At 40.9% G+C, this 18,097-nt stretch overlaps 1 protein-coding gene across 3 annotated transcripts in view; it reads right to left on the reverse strand.

The window, feature by feature from the left end:
- MOSMO (modulator of smoothened) overlaps positions 1 to 17,866 on the reverse strand; it is a gene marked incomplete at its 5' end in the record, with an annotated part of 30,369 nt that extends 12,503 nt beyond the window's left edge. For 2 of the 3 annotated variants that reach the window (XR_014591197.1, XM_083872714.1), the window contains one exon: positions 17,761 to 17,866. Coding sequence is in view for 2 of the 3 variants with exons in the window: in XM_083872714.1 (XP_083728840.1) it covers positions 17,761 to 17,866 (106 nt within the window). Of the gene's footprint in view, positions 1 to 10,203; positions 10,274 to 12,507; positions 12,554 to 17,760 lie in introns of those variants that run through there. The other variant, XM_083872715.1, reaches the window with a different exon arrangement.
- Positions 17,867 to 18,097: the final 231 nt, after the last annotated feature.

Below are 18,097 nucleotides of genomic sequence, written 5' to 3' on the forward strand. Positions count from 1 at the left end.
TGATGCAATTTGCAGTTTATATTGAAGATATTTTTCAATTAACAAGAGCACATTCAACATGTCAGATTCAGAGAGAACCAAAGCTAAGCCCAGGAGTGCCATATCTAGAGGAAACAGAAGAACACTCCATCTTGAACTATTATTTTAATGCAATTTCTCTTGCTATCAACATCTACTACTGCAAAAGGTGATTAAAAAACAAAGAAACAAACAAACAAAAAACCCCACCCCCCCCCCCCCCAAAAAACAAACCAAAACAAAACAAAAAAACAGAACTGAAAATGAAGAAAACAAGAAAAAAAAAATCTCTGAATTGTGAGTACCACAGTAGCATTCCTTCTTAATACACAAGGATAGTTGCAAGAAACTATTTAGAGGATGGCTTCCTAAACATCATTTCTGGTGCCCAAGTGTATTGTTTCACTCTGGTGGGGCTTTTTGTTTTATTTGTTTGTTTGTTTTAAATCAGAGGTTTAAAGTGTCAGCAATTAAATTTCAGAATTTGACATTTTGGAGGAAATATACTGAGTTTTATGGTTAAGATCTTGCTAGCACATACACAGTAATTTTTTCTTAACTCTGCTTTATGGATTACAAATCTGAAGTAGATATACTCCATATTTAAGGTTTTGAACCTTGTGTGTGCAGCCTCCAGGGAGCCAAAAGGAGGGCAAGAGGTCTCTGAACCGTTTCTGAAGGTTTCACAAAGGAACTGGAAAATCAACCTCATTATGTGCTCATAAATTCAGTTAAAGTTCAAGTTGACTACACAGGAATACCTCATTTGTGTGCATAAACTGGGCACAAGGAAATGAAACCTCAGGGCTCATCCCATAGTGACAAATCTGCTGAATTCAGACTTCAAAAGAAGTCTCTGGTGTGGAAAAACAGTATTCATTTGCCATGAAATTCAAAAGAAGAATGTGTTTATATGGTATTTTATTCTGTTAGTCCCATTCTGAAGCAATCAAACAGTTGCCAGGGAGCTGTAAACAAACTTGTTATAGAAAATCTTGTTTCCCCTTATCTAGCCTACCATTTAAAAGAGGGACAGAGATACGAAATTGCACAGAGTCCTTCTGCCTGTAGTTAGAGAACAGCTCAACAGCCCATCTCAAATCAATCACCAAGTTCCACCGAGATCTGTAAGTAGAAGGTTTTTAAGTCAACCTCTCAGAACTACTTCAGCAAAATTGCTGAAAATCTAAGCACCTAATACAGGTATAGAACAAAGAGCACAGCTAATGCCAGTAGATTAGGCAGTTGAAAGATGGATCCAGCCCAAAACATTTGCAGTGGAATAAACACAGCTGCCCACCCACCTCGCCCTGCCTGCACAGCTCAGCCCTCGGGGGCCACAGTGACCACCCCGAGGTGCAGGGGCTGCTCCCCTGCTCTCACCTGCCTCACCCCAGAGCTTCCAAGACTGGCATTATTCAGGTCAGTGCAGCTAGAGCAGGAGGTGATTAGGATAGATATGCTAATTGCTAAAAATGAAATTCGACCTTTATCAAATCAGAGAATGCTGCACTGAGTAAATGTTACTGAAGTGGTCCTTAGTCTTTTCCAGTAAATCTATTCCCTGAAGTGCCAAAGCATTTCTAACACATTAAAAAACCTCTCAGTAGTGACAGTCTGTGTATAACCAGGGCTCCAGTTAATTTCAGAGAAAAATTTTGTGATCATCCAACTCCTCCAAACCACCAGTAATGCTCATTTTTCAACACTGCATATTTTTACCAGAATCAATTATAAAAAGGTTCTTCAACAAATACACCAATGCTGGGAGCATCACCTATTTGAGGACTGAGTTTCACAAAACCAGTGAGGAAAAGAGGGGGAAAGGCAAGCCCTCATTTTCCCCCCTGGTGCAGATGTGGAGCTGCCAGGAAGCCGACCCCCAGGTCCCACTCCAGCCCTGCAGTGCTCTGCCATCCCTCTCCTGTTTCCCTGGTAACTACAGAGCCACCAAGGAGGAATCACACTTTACAGAGAGAAACAAAGATTGCTGCAGCCCTTTAACTCCCCCTCCTCTACATCACTCCTGAATTATTAAAAGTGGCACAGCGATAGCACGACTGGAAAGCAGCAGCATAATAATGGCCACTCAGATGTTCACTATTCATCTGTTATCCGAGTGCCAGGACACGCGGGATCAACTCTGCCAGATGGACACAGGAGAGGTGCCACTGCCATGAGGAGCTTATCACAGCACAAGAAACAAGTAACATGGTAAAAGCAAGATGCAGTGAATGAGGTGGGGCTCAAATGTTAGAAGGTCCCAGAGCTCAGCACATGAACATCCAAGGCACAAACCCTCAGAACTGCTCTTGCTCAGCCTGGGGTACCTGCTCCTCCTCTGCACTCCCCTACTGTCCCAACCTGACAATGAGTTTAACCTTTACCATCATTTTAGACAAAATGCTATTCCTTGGGTTTAAATGCATCTGCAACCCCTTGTATTCCTTGACAATAGCTTCCTAACTTCTACCTCCCACACATCAACCACATCCTTAGCAAAATGTTCAATACTAACATTAAATAAGCATTACAGGCAAATATGCCTTGTGAGGGGGTTAAAATGTGGAACTGTCCCCAGTGAGCCACTTGTTATCCCTCCCTCCCTAATTGGCCTGATGAGATGGGGTGGTGCTGCTGGAAAGGCCAGTTGTGGCTGGCAGACAGTTTCTGCTCAGAGCAGGTACTTTCCTTTAGTGTGCTGTGAACTTGTTAAACCATCTTTGCTAAGTGAAAGCAAGGAGGTTTTAGAGTTTAGAGGTTTCTTAATGAGGTGGTGGCAACATAAATCTTAGAGCACTGCCAGTGTGGCAAGAACACTGCTAAGTTTTATGTTTTAGTAATGAGCACAGTACATGAAGCTGTGTTATTTGTGCACACTAAAACATTTATTGCTGTTGGTTAGGTAACAGTCACATGCCAGGGAATGACATATGTGAAGAGCAGCTCAGTTAAGCCATTCCCTGTAACTCTCACTGGGACACAGACAAGGACAGCTTGGTTTTGGAAAATTTCTAATTTCTATTCAGCTGATAAACTTGAATGGGAAAAGGTGTAGGTCCAATGAGTAACAATGAGCAGAGCTGTAGCTTGTTGCCAATACAAGTGGAAAGTTGAAAGGTCTAAAGAAAACAGTGATTTGGTCATGGCAGACTAATTCTATGCACCATTGTTAAGGATAACCATCAAGTTGGATTGGGCAGCTTGCCTTTAACCTGCTTGCTGCTCCTTGCCTGCAACCAAGCTCTCTGACAAGACTGTTTTCAATGTCAGCAAAGTGTAGCTCAGGCATTTCTGAGAGGATCAAACAACACTGCATGGAAAGAATAGTTCCATAGAATGCACCTACCCATACAGGAAACAAGGAAGAGGGATTTCCAAGAAGAAAATTTTCAAAGTCATCAAAGGAATTTGGCAGTTGAGTGGGATGTTTTCCATTCTTACATATGGAATTTATTTTCCTGCAACAGGCACTTGAAGTGATGTTGCTATACAAAGGGGGAAGAGTTACACCTAGATAGGTATAAAGGGTATATGAAAGAATCAAAATATAAGATCAAAACTGCCATCTCTAATCAAGTAAGTGTCACCCCTGACTTTCTTGCTTTCGAGTGTTTGAACCTTTGCAGCCTGATTCTCATGCTGCTTCATGTAAACAACATTGTATTCTTAGAATTTATCAGTATGTTTTGCATAGTTGTTCTCCGAGAGAGAATTTGACTGATGGTCATAGTGACCAATGGAGTCAGGAGGTTGTGACCTCCTTGGGCCAATCTGGGCCCTCTGTACAAAATGTATATAAGTAGAATTGGAGTCAGATAATAAAGAGCCTTCCATGTTTGACCCTGCTGCTGCCTGCTGTCCTCTGTGAGGGTCCACACCATGTCGCAACTTGTTACCCCTCTAAGGGCAGGGGTAACAAGTAAGTGAATACAATGTCTGGTACAGTTCTTACAAAAATAATTACTCCTTTTGTGAGGAATGGAGGTAGCTTAAGTAGATGCTCTTTAGCACTTATGCTGCTAAAATAGCTTTGAGGTTAACATGCAAGTACAGTATTCAGGATGTAGCAGAACAGATTGATTCTTTCACTGCGGATGTTCCAGTACATTGTTCAGGCAGTAGATTAACAGGAAACCAAGACTCACTGAAATAAGATTTATGGATGTTAAAGGATGATCTACAGGAAGGCTAAAAAGAATAAAAGAAGATCAACTGCAAAGGCACAGAATATAGAACAGTTCAAAATAAACAGATTATAAATTATCTTTTGTATGCCGAATCTTATGCTTTTGGCCTTCACTCCAACTTGTCTCTCAAATCATCTAATAGGTATCATAACCCTGGGAAAAAAGCTTTGGAATTTCTCACTTCGAAGAAGACAAGATGCAAGATCAATTCATACACCCACTGGATTTCTATTGGTATAAGCAAACAGCCAAAAACTATTTATACAATATTAAAAAGTCAGTTTTTAATAAAGACCTAGATTTCCTTGTCAAGTCCCTGCTATATCTAGAGGGCATCTTTTAAGAACCTTGTTTTAAGAGTCCTTGTTGTACGATTATCTTATACAATCTGTTATTTCTCTTCTCAATTTATCTCCTTCTCTCAAATCTGACGCTCTCGTCCTTCCAAACCAACTTTGAAATGCATCATCCTTCTTGCTCTAGAGATGTAAAGGATGTGTACTTTGCTTCAGGAACAAAGTATTCTTAAAAATATTCGTACAGGTGAGGTAATATCCCTGGCTTCAAACACAGCTTATGTTAGCTATGAGGAACCTACCAATTTAATTATATTTAATGATCTAATTTTCAAAGAACGGAACTTAGAAAGTACCATTTTTGGCGCTCCTTAGAAATCTTACTGACTTTTAAAGAGAAGAATTCCAAATTTTAAAGCCTAAAGCCAATATCAAAAGAGTTGTGGTATATTAACAGAAAAGCCTGTCTTGTTGCTGAAGAACATCTGGTGCCAAGTTGCCTCAAAATTTTTCAATTCTGTGTTTGTATCATGCCTAATGCAAACCAAATCCCTCCTCCACAAAACCCACAGTCTTCTCCCTCCCTCTTCCTTTCCCAAAGAGAAAAAAATCAAGGCCCATCTATTGGAAAAGACGCGTATTAGAAAAGTTCATTACTACAGATGACAATCATTATGATACATTAGTTCTAAGAGATGCCTAAATTGCAGACATTTGGACCAATAAAAAGTGAGTTTATTTCTGAATTCTAGTAACTTTCGATGCCCTACCGCTTGTGTATTGAGTTTACTTAATATTTTTTTTAATTTTGCAACCCCTCCTTTTCATAATTTTATTTTTTCTTTGAGATGGACCACCAGACTCTCTAAGAGCTACCCTCAGGCACTAATGCAGGAACAACTCTCCTGACACAACAAAGGCTGCGTGTTCTCACATATCAGAGCCAAGAAATCTGCCTGTGCTGAAGGTATTGTTTCCTTCAGAAGAAGGTATTCATTCCTACTTCAGAAGACAGCATTAATTAAATGTTGGTTAAAAGGATCTCTAATAAGCTGCATCCTTCTGGTTGTTTATTTTCTAACACTATAAGCATTTTCACAATGGAACAGTTTTGTCAGTGATCAGAATCTTTACAGTTTCTGAAGTGGCAAGGGCCTGGGAAAAAAGAGAACTTTCCTAAAATAAGAAAGCAATGTTTTATTTAGTTTAAAACACAAACAAAGAATCAAGTTATTTCCATTTTTCCTCCAACCAAAGTAGAACTACTCAAAATTGACAAAATTCACTGCCTAAAAAAAGAAAGATCAAAGGCAGTGTCAATATTTAGAAGAGATTTTGGTAGTCAGCCACACCATTTTATGCCATATGTTCAACTGAAAGCCACAAGCTATGACATCCACAGCTGTTCTGCCATTTAACATCTGATGAGCTTGTGTTCTTTTTAACAGTTAGTTATACTTGGCTTCAGACAGAGCTGTAAAATGATGCCTCTTTATCCCACACGACCCTACCCCAACCTTGTCAGAAGTGTCTGCTCAGCAGCTCCATGGGTGATGTGCAGGTCTCTGAGGCTGCCTTACCAACAGCAGCCAGTCCATGAGGTGTCAGGCTGGGGCAGTAATGGCAGCACCAGGGTTTGCCATGTGGTACAACACAACACAACCAGAACAACACAGAAATTCTGGATCTCACACTGCAGTGCATCACCTTCCACACAGGTGTATTATAGGATGGTCTGTTCACAGGCTGGCAATAACTGGGCTTCAGAGCCCTCCATTTTTAACTCCTGCATATCCAAAAGCATAATTTCACCAAGTTAGCTGTGTTACAAACTTGTTAGATATGCTCAAGCAGATCAGGATGGATACACCAAAATTCCCAAACGACACCAACTAAAGTACTCTATTGTTCTTCCTCTTTTTATTCATGGAGAGAAAATGAGTATCAACCTTCCTGGTTACAGCCTAAAGCAATTTCTATAAGGTAGTGAAAAAAGCATTCAATATAGGGGAAAAATTCAGGTCCTGACTCCGACTTCAAGATTGCTTATGCATTTTAACAAATTAAATTCATGAGGAATAAGGATCATCTTCCTCTGTCAGACATAACTGTTGTGCTTAGCACTGATCTCAGCTTGCATCAGACATGCTCCAAGGACACCCACTGATCTGGCTCTTGCATGGCCTCATGAATCACCCAGTGGTGAAGGTGAAAAGAGAAGTGTTGAATTTTGGCATTTATATGGTTAGAATCACATCTGCGGCGTTTCGGCATCTGCTCTGCAAACACTCAGCCTAAATACAACTTATGTGCCTCAAGGTCTGCCTATACCTGAGCATAACCTTCTCTTGGCCCACTGCTGACAGAATATTTTAGCCCTAGATTACCTGAAAGTACAACAGACTATGCTAAATAAAGAACAAACGCCAAAGCAAATGTACTAACAATTGTAGCAGTTTCTTTACATCACATAACTGATGGCAGGATTGTATTTATAGCAATGAGGACATGAGAAGGGAGGTTTGCAGGTAGAAGTAATCCTTCATTAAAACCACTAGAAAAATTGGAAAGATTAAGCACATTTCTGGTCTCCCAACTCCTTCCTTGGACACACAGGTACTCTCTGGGGATATACAAGATCCTGTCTTTGTCTACTAGACTTGCTTTTTTCATAAAGCACTTCATCAACTGAAGAACAGCACCTACTGGCTCAAAGAATGTATTTCATTGCAACTAGAATAATATTTTAAGTAAAATAAAACTTAACCTTAGTTTTTATTCATAATTATTTTTATTCTGCTCTTTAACTGTTGCCAAATCTGTGTATGACTTGCTTTTAACAACTGGGAATACAGGTTAAACTGCACTGCAAATAGGGATTAGGTACAGGGCCAAGATTTTATTATCTACAAGTAACACTTCATGTGCAGAAAGACAGGCTGAGATATAGCTTAACTACATACAAGTTGTCCTTCAGGACTGCTGGCACACAGTTTCCCAGCTAATTAACATTTTAAGCCCCCACCAATATAAAAGGCAAACTGGAAAATAAACCAAACCAAATCAAACCACAACCTTCTTCTGCAATAATAATTCTCAAATGTAGGCATTTACTTGCTGTTCACATCACAACAAAAACATTAAAAAAAAGAAGAATAGAAATGCAGGATGCATATTCAGGATTTATCCTGAAATACGTATTTTCTTATTGCTTTTGCAAGAGCAAGTCCTTGTTTTAGAAGCCTGGATAATTTAAGCCTGAATTATTTAGGCAATTAACAGGTGGTGTCTGTGTGGTGATAACACTTTCATCCTTATCACAAATTGGCATCTACAAAAATAGACTGTTAGAGTCTGGAGAGTTTTTTTTTGTTTGTTTGTTTTTTGTTTGCTTGTTTTAACTAGTATAAGACAAGACAGACCATTCCTGAACAGTTAAATTTGCACTACACTGAAGTAAAATACAATTTTATTGAAATAGCAAGGTTCAGTCCTTTCTCTGCAAGTAGGACTATTCTTAAAAAGCAACCAAATGTTATAAAGTGCTCCAAAGAATGCATCTGTTAACACATGTTTATACAGTTGTTATATTGACATCCTGAAACAGATTCACTCTAATTTTAGATTTCACATAAACAATCAAGAGAGCCTCTGTTCTTATCACCAACTTCATCTAACTGAACATCTACTTACAGAGAACATTTACTTCAGATTACATTGGGCATAAGTCAACAGACTTCTGTTTGTGAAACAGCAACTGCTACTTCTGGCCTTTACTCTCTTAATTTCACCATTTTTCATGTATTGAGCTTCAGGGTGCTTCTTGAAATTGCTAAGTGACCCAGTAATATTCCACTGAAGGAATTTATGGGACCACATTAGAAATTGCTGCCCTTTCAATCTTTTCAGGTTTCCTGTACGATCTTGTTGCATAGTTTTTAAATTGAATTAAGTGTGGGTTCAAAAACACAAAGTGAAATATGCTTCTTCCCACAAGTTTCTACGATGGAGAGCACATCATTAAAGCATGAATTTAGATAGATGCACAACTCATTTCAGAACACAATTCAACCTAAGGGAAATAAAAAAGTTCTTTCTTCACCCTTGTGACTTCTCTTCCCCCACAGCATGAAACACCCACAATGCTCCTCATATCAACAGGCACAGAGGAATCAGCAGTGCCTTTTCTCCTCTACAAGAAAGGAAATCAGATTCTTCCACTGCTGCAGTTCTGGAGCTGACCCTTGCTCTGACCGTGGGAACACTGCTGGATTACTGTCTATGACTGAGGAAAGACAGCTCTTAATGCTCAGTCTAGAGTATTTTGTATAGAGAAGACTGAATATATCAAAGCAAATTTTCAAGTGAAATAAGTCACCCACTATACAAAAGTCATCCTCCAGGAAACTTGAAGCTCATGACAACCCTTTATGAGCTTTCTTCACTTTACTTTAGTATAAAGACATTACAATTAGAGGTTGTTAATGTTTGATATATTAAGCTCACACTGATGAAGTTACAGACGAAACCATTCCCCCTTACTTGTACATTTGCCCTGCTTATCAATGAAGTCAGGATCCCTCTCATTTCCATGTATACAAAGATTTTATTGCAGAAATTGATATATATGCTATCGGTTTGAGAAAAGTACAAAGAATCTAGGTTCAAAGCAGCCCTTCTGAAGTATTCACAGCAAAGCAGTTCTGAGGTTCACTGAATGATCAGTTGTCCTGTTCTGATCCCACACCTATTCCTTAAAATACAACTAAATTATGTTGCTGCCAATAGGAGAAAGTAATCACAGCAAGAGAAGTGGAAACCATACAAGAACAACCTGGGCAAAAAAAAAGGAAAGCCCAGGAATAAGAACTGCAAGAATACCAACTGGGAAACTGGCTCCATGATGAGCACTACAGAAATAACCTACCAGACTTTACTGTCTATGAACACTGTCATTTGATTATTAAATTCTTGGATGTACCAAGCTCAGAGGCAGCCCAGCCCTCCTAATGCAGTGCGCAAACAATGGCACAAAGAATTGCTCACCATCAAGCGAGTTCAAGGTCTAATGTGAACTGTCTTCAACTGGACAAGTATTTAAATATCCAAGTGGGGTATTAATCACTACACCTTAGAGACTGCCATCCTTAATAATCCCAAAGTGCTTTGTAATTTATGGCATGGAACTGCAGCTACCATGAGGTTGTTGGGTAGCAGCCAACAGTTGCCTATTGCACTGTGTTGTGCTGGCTTTGCATACTGAAGTGAATTGCTGGGAGGCTTTTGATGCCCTCACAAGGGACCATTTTAGATCATCCCAGGACCCAGATGTAACAGACTGAGTATGTTTTGCTCAAAGACAGGAACCAGGCTCTACACACTCTGTGAATTTTGAACCTTGAAGTTTTAGCAGCAAGTATTTGCCACTGGATTAGCCCATCCCACAGACAAATCATCACAATCAGACGCTTCCTAGGGTACCCAAGAGAGACCAAACTACTGTCATCAACTCTACTTACAAAATTCAAAACATGTATACAAGACAATACATCAGATAGGAAACAAAATATGATATCATAAGAAGAACCCAAAAGCTTCCCACTGAGAAGGGATATAACCTATGATTCCATATAGGTCCCTACAGAATCAGGCCTTTGCCAGTCTAGCTTGTTTTCCTTCTCCTTAAAATAGACACGTACCCTGCACAGATCCTCTTCTTGGCCATATCCCCAGTTTTTCAGATCTTTGTATATCTCCATCAGTCAGAGGCTTGGAGAAGAAAAGTGAAATTGAGCAAAGCAGCTGGAGTATACATAAGAGGATTGCTACAAAATTATCAAAGAACTTTTTTCTTGCCTATAGCCCTTACTAATAAAAAACTCTGTTAATTACTAAATTTGTAGGCACTCTGAATTACAATAACAATTTACAACTAGGTAATAAGAAAATTATTTTTACAGTTAAAATTGTATGAACTAAAAATTTTAAACAATTTTATAGCTTCCCCAAACCACTTTGTAGAATAATAAAACAGCCTCCATATTGTATTAGTTCCACCATACTACAAACATCATTTTGTATCTGTTTCTAACATAGACAGCAGCTTTTATTCTCTGTGAAGTTCAATATACTTCCTCATCCATGAGTTACTCCAGTTACATTCTTCTGAAATACAAAGGTCTGAACCGCTGCCGGAAAAGGGTTCAAGAACAAGGTGAAGAGCTCCTGCCTAAGATAAAAATCCTACACACTGCACTGCACTGCATGAAAATAAATGGGAAATAGTTGAGCTGTTGTGAAGTACCTATGAAAAAAAAAGTAGGTCAAACTTAAAAGTTTGACCTACTGATCTTCTTTACTTTGGCAAAAGTACAAATGGAGTTTACATAATGCTGCTCACATGTAAGTGCTGGCTGGAAACTAAACAATACAATTTTTTTTAATAAGCCTCTTTTTAATTATTATTTTCTATTATTATTTCAGACAATTTTAAATCTTTGTTTCGCACTACACACTATTGAATCCTTACTTTTAAGATGCATACATTTTAAGTTACTCTTGTCTTGATTTCGGTGTAAGTTTGTGACAACAAATGTGATATACACACCTCAAATCAGGTCTAAGTTGATTTAAAAAACAGAGGAACTCTGGTAACTTCCTGAAGTCACAGAGCTGAAGTTTCAACAAGGCATTTTTCCCACAGACAAACCACCTGTGTATGAAGCAGCTTTAAAGTTACATACTTCTTGAGTAAAGCACAGGACGGACAGAAAACAAATCTGTATCTACACATACTGAATAGAATTTAGTTCTGTAGGAAATGTGCACACTGCTGGTAAGTAAATAAAAAGGTTATTCCCAATACCTGAAACTCAAGTACCTTATCCAAAGCACCTACTATTAGAAAAGAGAAATGAAATGCCTGTTATTCTGTGATTTTCCCCCTCAGTTTCACAAAGTAAAACTGTGATAGGAAACAAAAGTTAAAAACAAAATGAAATTAAAGCTTTGCTGCTAATGTTAACAGAAGTTACTGTGATAAAAGATACCGCCTCTTTTTTACAGAGGAAGAAATCGGGGTACTACCACAGTAACTTGCCAACATCCAAAGTCAGCCATGCCAGATGCTGGATTTGAAAATTACTGGCTCCCAGATCTGAACTCTATAATCAGGTATTTCTTATCTAACTCTAATAAAGAGAGTGAGGAATTCAGCAGGATTTGGTGGAAGGCAAACTAACAGCTTTGCACCTTCACATGCTAAAGAGAAAACAAAACGTGCACCTAACAGGAGCAGCATTAGTTTGTATTTGTTAAAAAGCAGATGTAAAACATCAGTTCCTCTATGGACAAAAACAATTGGCTCTCTCATGTCTTCTCTGGCAGGCTCAAATAACCAGGCTGACACAGCTCTCTTTCACGAGATTCTTCCTACACATAAAATAGTTCCATATGTTTAAATGCTGAGTGGTTGAGTAAGCACAAAATTAATTCATTACAACAATGCCTTTCTATTGATTTTTCTTGTGCCTTAAGGCCTGATCAATTACAGAATCCAAGCACAATTCAAACACTCTGCTTTGTCACATTTTTACATCCACTTGAAAGACATCTACAGACACAAAGTGGAATGGAAATGTCCCATTTAAAGCTGGCACTGACCCTCCCAGCCCAGCCAGACCCATTAACAGGCCACTCTTATTAGAGTATTTAGATTATATGGGGTTCAGAATCTTGTTCTTGTTTGGGTTTGGTATTGTTGTTTTTAGGGCATTGGCAACATCTCTGAAATGCAAGTGCTGCTGCATCTGAGGAGCAGGAGGTCCCCATCCCTCACTGTGGGGATCAGCAACACATCACAACCCATTACCACCTCTCCCTCCTTCCTCACACACCTGGGAGTATCCATCAAAGAAATGTGTTTTCCTGAAAATTATGTCCAAGAATCTAATTTTAACACTCTGATGTTCAGATAGCTTTGGAGATTGCTTTTCAGCACTCACCTCTAGGACCTGATGGTACATAAATCTTCATTCTCTGTATCATCCTTCTTTTTTTTGTATTCTCAGCATGCAATCCAAACAGGTTCATGAAAGGGCAAATAACTTCTCCTGTCACAGTCACTACATAATAGCACAAAAAACATTAGGAAAAAGTAATTTTGTAGAATTGCTTCCTATCATGTCCCATCACTTTCTACTGAGGAGAGCTGGGAAATGCATACTGTGTTTCTTGAATATACTGCAAGGTGCTTAACAAATGATCACCAGAACCCTTTTGCAGAAAGTTTTTGAAAATCCAGCTACCCACACATCACAGAAACAACACTATCTCCTTCAGAGGACACCACAATGGCTGCTCTACACCATGACTGGTCCTCAGGGGAGCGTTGTACATGAACAGTTTCTCAGCACAAGCCCTAAAATGCACAAGTCACTGGTAATATGCCATACTGACTTTTACGTATCACTACTTTTTGAGCAGGCAACTTCATTTAGAACAATAATGCCAGTTGGAACTCGAGTTTACACCCCCTTTAAGTTGTGGGCACTTTATCTACCCTATCTGTTTTATTCTATCTAAATAGAAGTACTGTTTCATTTGAGTACCTTCATGTGGTCTTGGGTTTATTCCATGTATAGTCAGTGCTCCAGTTAGAGAAAAATATTTCAGCGGTCTCAAGCTCAGCAGGAGCCAGGAATCACTGCTTGGTCGTACCACTTGTGATAGTTCATTAAGCTGATCCCAACAAAGCTACAGTTCCCATTGGAACGGTGAAACAAAATTCCTCAGGAAGAGCTCTGACATGCAGAGGAATAACACTGAACATTAGTAATTTTCCACTAAGTACTAGACAACTTATTCCACAGGAGCAGGGAGTTAACTGCCTCAGGAGGAGTGGCCTGCTGCACCGAGCCTGCTCTTCTCTAAGACCACTGCATCTGAAATAATCCTTCACAAATAAAAATGCAATTGAGTATGCCAACCCCAAGAACTACACATACCACTTTAGAAGATACATGGAAAGGCAGCCCTGGTAAACAGAAAATTTTAAATAAATGTCATATTCTAGATTTACAATTCATTCTCACACTGTTACTGCACAGCAAGATACAGAAAGCAGTTTAAATGAAAGTATAATTCCTAACACAAGTGACCTTGATACTTCTGTCACAGATGCAAGATGAAATTGGAAGCTGTGCTGAACACAAATATGGCCCAGGTCAGCTCTGTGCTGAGTGGCCTGGCTGTAACATTCTACTGTGTGTTCCCTGGTGACCTATGGATCACCACAGGAGGATATGATATATCCTTGCTTTAGGAGTTACCCATCAGTTAAGCACCCCTAAATCCTGACATCCATGTTAACTTAATGACTGCTATAGAAAGGGTACATGTCGTTCTGAAAATTGGAATCAAAAGAACAATCATGCTATATAGGAAGGGATGACTAAGCCACATAAACAAACTGATAGCTTAGCTTTCTGAAGGGAGGTTTTACTTGATTAAATTATTCCCTTCAAATAGTTGACCTATCCTAAACCCCATAAAAGCATTTCAAATTGTCAACCCCCCCACATAAACAGCTTTTAACATCTCTAATTTCAACTGTGTATACTATTCATACCCTTTTTCCTATAAAAGAGAGCTGAAGCCAGAGCTGTTTCTATCCCCCTTCCTCCTCTACTGAAGACAAAATATCAAAATCATTAAAGACCCTCCCACACACACAAAAAGGAACATATGGAGACAAAACGATCAGCTAATAAAGTTTTTGCAAAAGTGTAGAGATACAGGAGCAAAATTCCTTTCTACTGAAATCAGTGGCACTTTGGGCACTGGCTTAAATTAAAGGCAACTCTATCCTTATTTCTCACACAGAGTGTCAGTTTGATAAGAAAAGGCAGTTAGTGCAAGAATACTGAGCAGCCACTGGTTTCCAGATTGGAGTTATCAGTGCTCTGTACTTGCACAGCACGAATAACAAAACCTCACCGAGAACTCGCCGTAAGAAAAATCCATTTAATTTTCATCTTTCCTTTACCATCTTAAAGATGTATGAAATATCTGAAACCAAGTTAATGAACGATTCTTACAAAACTACATAAAGCAAAAGAGCCCAGCAGAGACTTGGACCCATGTTCACAAAGGTGTAGTATCCTCTGACAGATAAGCATCTGAGACCTTCAATAACCTCAGTTGCAATCCTTTGCTGATAATTGCTAGGGAGAAATTTTTATAGCCAACATTTTTCAAATGACTATAAAACTTATCTTTAAGAGTAAGATTTAAGAGATTAATCAGCCCTTCTATATTGATTTAAAAGAATATTGAAAACTATCTAGATTTTTTCAGAGGAGCATTAAAGTCAGTGATTTATTCTGCTATCCAATTTAGCTGAAACCCATCATTTTCTCTGGAATAAGAGGTATATATTGTTTAGCATCCAAATCAGAACAGATTTTTTTTCTTCCTGAAACATAAACCCACGTTCCCAACCGTAGTGGCTGTAAACAGCTCTGAGTGAGCCAATGTAGTGCTGCCTTCCCAGGTTTGCCAAGACCCCTGCTCTCTGCCATCCCCAAACAGCTGCAGTATTGAATAGACCAGCCTGTTCCATGCTGCCTTTCAGAACCCCCAGGACAGCAGCCAAGCAGAGAAACACTACTACTCCCCTCCCTCCTCGATACCAGGCTGACTTGTAGAAGCAGAACCTAGAATAATTCCCACAGGAGATGAACCTAACAACACAGAGATAAAGTGAAGAAATATTTTTCTTTTACCAAATAGTTCTTTTCACCAGCTAAGGGCAGGATGCTCTAAAAAACCCCTGCTGCTTAGTGGCACATATGGAAGCTGGGTGCCTTGGATGTGCTCCAAGCACAGTAGTTTGCTGAGAGTCCCTGAATGTCACCAGCAGCTGGGACAGGTTTTATCATCAAGGCTGTGCCCTCCTCTGCCATACCTCTCCCCAGCAGCCTCTGGGTAATGAATGGCACTCATAAAAGCATTCACCTCATCATTCAATACTACAGGAAGTCCTTGGTTCAATGGGCATCTCCACACTTCCTTTCTTTACAGTTTGGGCAAAGAGCTCATTTTAGAAAGTCTCAGCACCAGAAATATACATTTGTATTGCTTTTAAGCACAATTCTTATAATAATGCACTGAATCCTATATCAATAAAAATCTACGAAAGAGTCATTAAGGGTGGCAGTTAGCTCTCCTTTATGGTTTTATCAAGGCAACAATTTGTTTGGCTTCAAAATAGAGTAAAGAAAAAAAAAAAGGCTTAAGTCTGTCATAACATTCTTTAACTGGTGAAGTCCTTCAGAAAGATCCATACAGATTTCATGTTTGCCAGGCTAATTAAAACTGCTAGCTGCACCTCAGAAATGGCAGATGATTCTTAAGTAATCATCCACCAAGTAACTAAGAAATAATAATCACAGCTTAAAATATTTCAGGAAACATTTTTTGTATCACAAAGAGATATAAAACATTTTTCTTTACAAAAGAAAGTAATGGACTGTGCTTAGTTCCCAAAGGACTGTTTTTTCCATGAGCACTATTTTTCAGAATCATTTTTGTTGTCTCCTTTCTATACAATGCAGAGAGAATCCAACATCTTACACATTGCACAAGATCTGCTAACGTGAAGCAGGACTTCAAAAAGACATATTTAAATATTTGAAATTAATACAATTTTATTTGACTTTAAGTCCCTGAAGAAGGGCTCATTACGGCAGCACTGCTGTTAGGTGGAATTATAAGAGGAAATAACCAACTATTTTATCTAGCCATAGGCAGGAAAATCATCACAATTAGCTACAGGAGGAATGGTGAAGTCACCCAGGGAATTCCTGAAGGCTGCACTTTGGGAAGGGACTCATTCCTTTCCTCTGAACCACGCAGGAAAGTCCAGGTTCTAGACTAGGTAATTAGAAGCAAATCAAATAAACTGTAAGTACAGTCTGGTCAGACTACAGTCACCAATCCCAAATAGTTTTTAATACTCTACTTCATTAGAATAAAGGAAATGTGACACAATTTGTACCAGTTCAACCGTTCATATGCACTGAATATTAAGCATGGAAGATGCAAGCCAGATGAAGAAAATTTTTCAAACCCTCTGCAAGAATTTATGACAAAAGCCTTTACAGCCAGACCAGTTTTCTCTGTACTAACCTGTAGTTTGCTTGGAAATTATAAGTTTAGGAAAAGTCACAGAATGACAGAATCTCCTGAACTGAAAGGGATCTAGAGAGACCATCAAGTCCAAGCCCTGGTTCTGCACAGGACAGCCCCAAGAATCCCACCATGTGTCTGATCAGGAGCACTGTCCAAACACTACCTGAACACACACAGGCCCAACGCTGTGACCAGCACCCTGGGGAACCTGGTCAGTGCCTGATCAGGCCCTGATACCCACCCTAAACCTCCCCTGACACGGCTTCGTGCTGTTCCCTCGGGTCCTGGGACTGGTCAAAGTGGTTAAGTTACTTTAATCTGTTTGCAGTAAGGATGGCTTCCTTTCCTGGCAGGGAGCTTTGGGTTCCTCTGGGACAGGAGATCAAAGAGCTGCCCTCCTCCTGTTCTCTCTCCCCACTCCACTGATCAGAACATGCAGGTCTTTATCAACAGACCGAAATAAATTGTTCATGCACAATTGCATCATTAGTAAAAAGACAGATGACCAAAGCCTTGTTCTTTTAAAGAAAACAATGTCACACTCAAATAAAAAACACATGGGACCTCGGCTTAAAAGCTGATAAAAATCAGCATGCAGGAAATATTCTGGGGGGAAAAAAAAGATGAAGGAAAGCAAGAACTTCCCCTCAACAAAGGAAACGTCAGTATAGTAGGAAAGCCTCCAAACTAAGCGGAGACAGGTCTCAATTCCCTGTCCAAGGTGATGCACCTGGGGGGCACAGGGAGGGCTCCTGCTCGGCCCTCGCTGCCCGGGGTCAGGGCGGGCTCGGGGCTGTGCGGGACCCGTCGGGAGGAGCCCGGCGGGCACTGCTGGTGCTCTGCCCGGCCCGGGGGTCCCACCAGCCCCCCCGGCCGCTCCATCCGCCGCAGCCCCGGGGGAGCAGCCCCGGGAGCCCCCGGACCCGGCCCGGCCGCTCCTGGGCCCCCCGGGGTGCCCTGCCCTGCCCTGGGCGCCTCCCGCCGGCCCCGGCCCGCCCCCGGGCCCCGGGCACCGCCGGAGCCTCTCCCGGGCACTGCTGCACGCCGCCGCCGGCTGTCCTCACCCGCGGACTCGCCGGTGTTGATCCAGTCCGGGTTCGCCAGGCTGGCGATGGCGAAGATGTCGGCAGCCAGGAAGAGGCATCCTGAGATGATGGTCAGTTTGTCCATCTCCTCCGGCTCCGGCGGCACCCGGCTCCGGCCTCCGCCCGGCTCCCACAGCGGGCCCGGGCCGGGGGCGCCTCACGGCCGCGGCTCCATGGGCCCCGCGCCGCGCTCGGCGGCGGCGGCAGGAACGGGCCCCGCACGGCGCCGGAAGCGAACCCGGCGGGAGGGGAGGGGGCGGCCGCTCCGGAAGGGAACCCGCGGCCCCAAAGCCGGGGGGGCGGGGCTCCGGGAAGG

The sequence above is a fragment of the Zosterops lateralis genome, assembly GCF_965231275.1.
Source record: "Zosterops lateralis genome assembly, chromosome: 15".
Classification (NCBI taxonomy): domain Eukaryota; kingdom Metazoa; phylum Chordata; class Aves; order Passeriformes; family Zosteropidae; genus Zosterops; species Zosterops lateralis.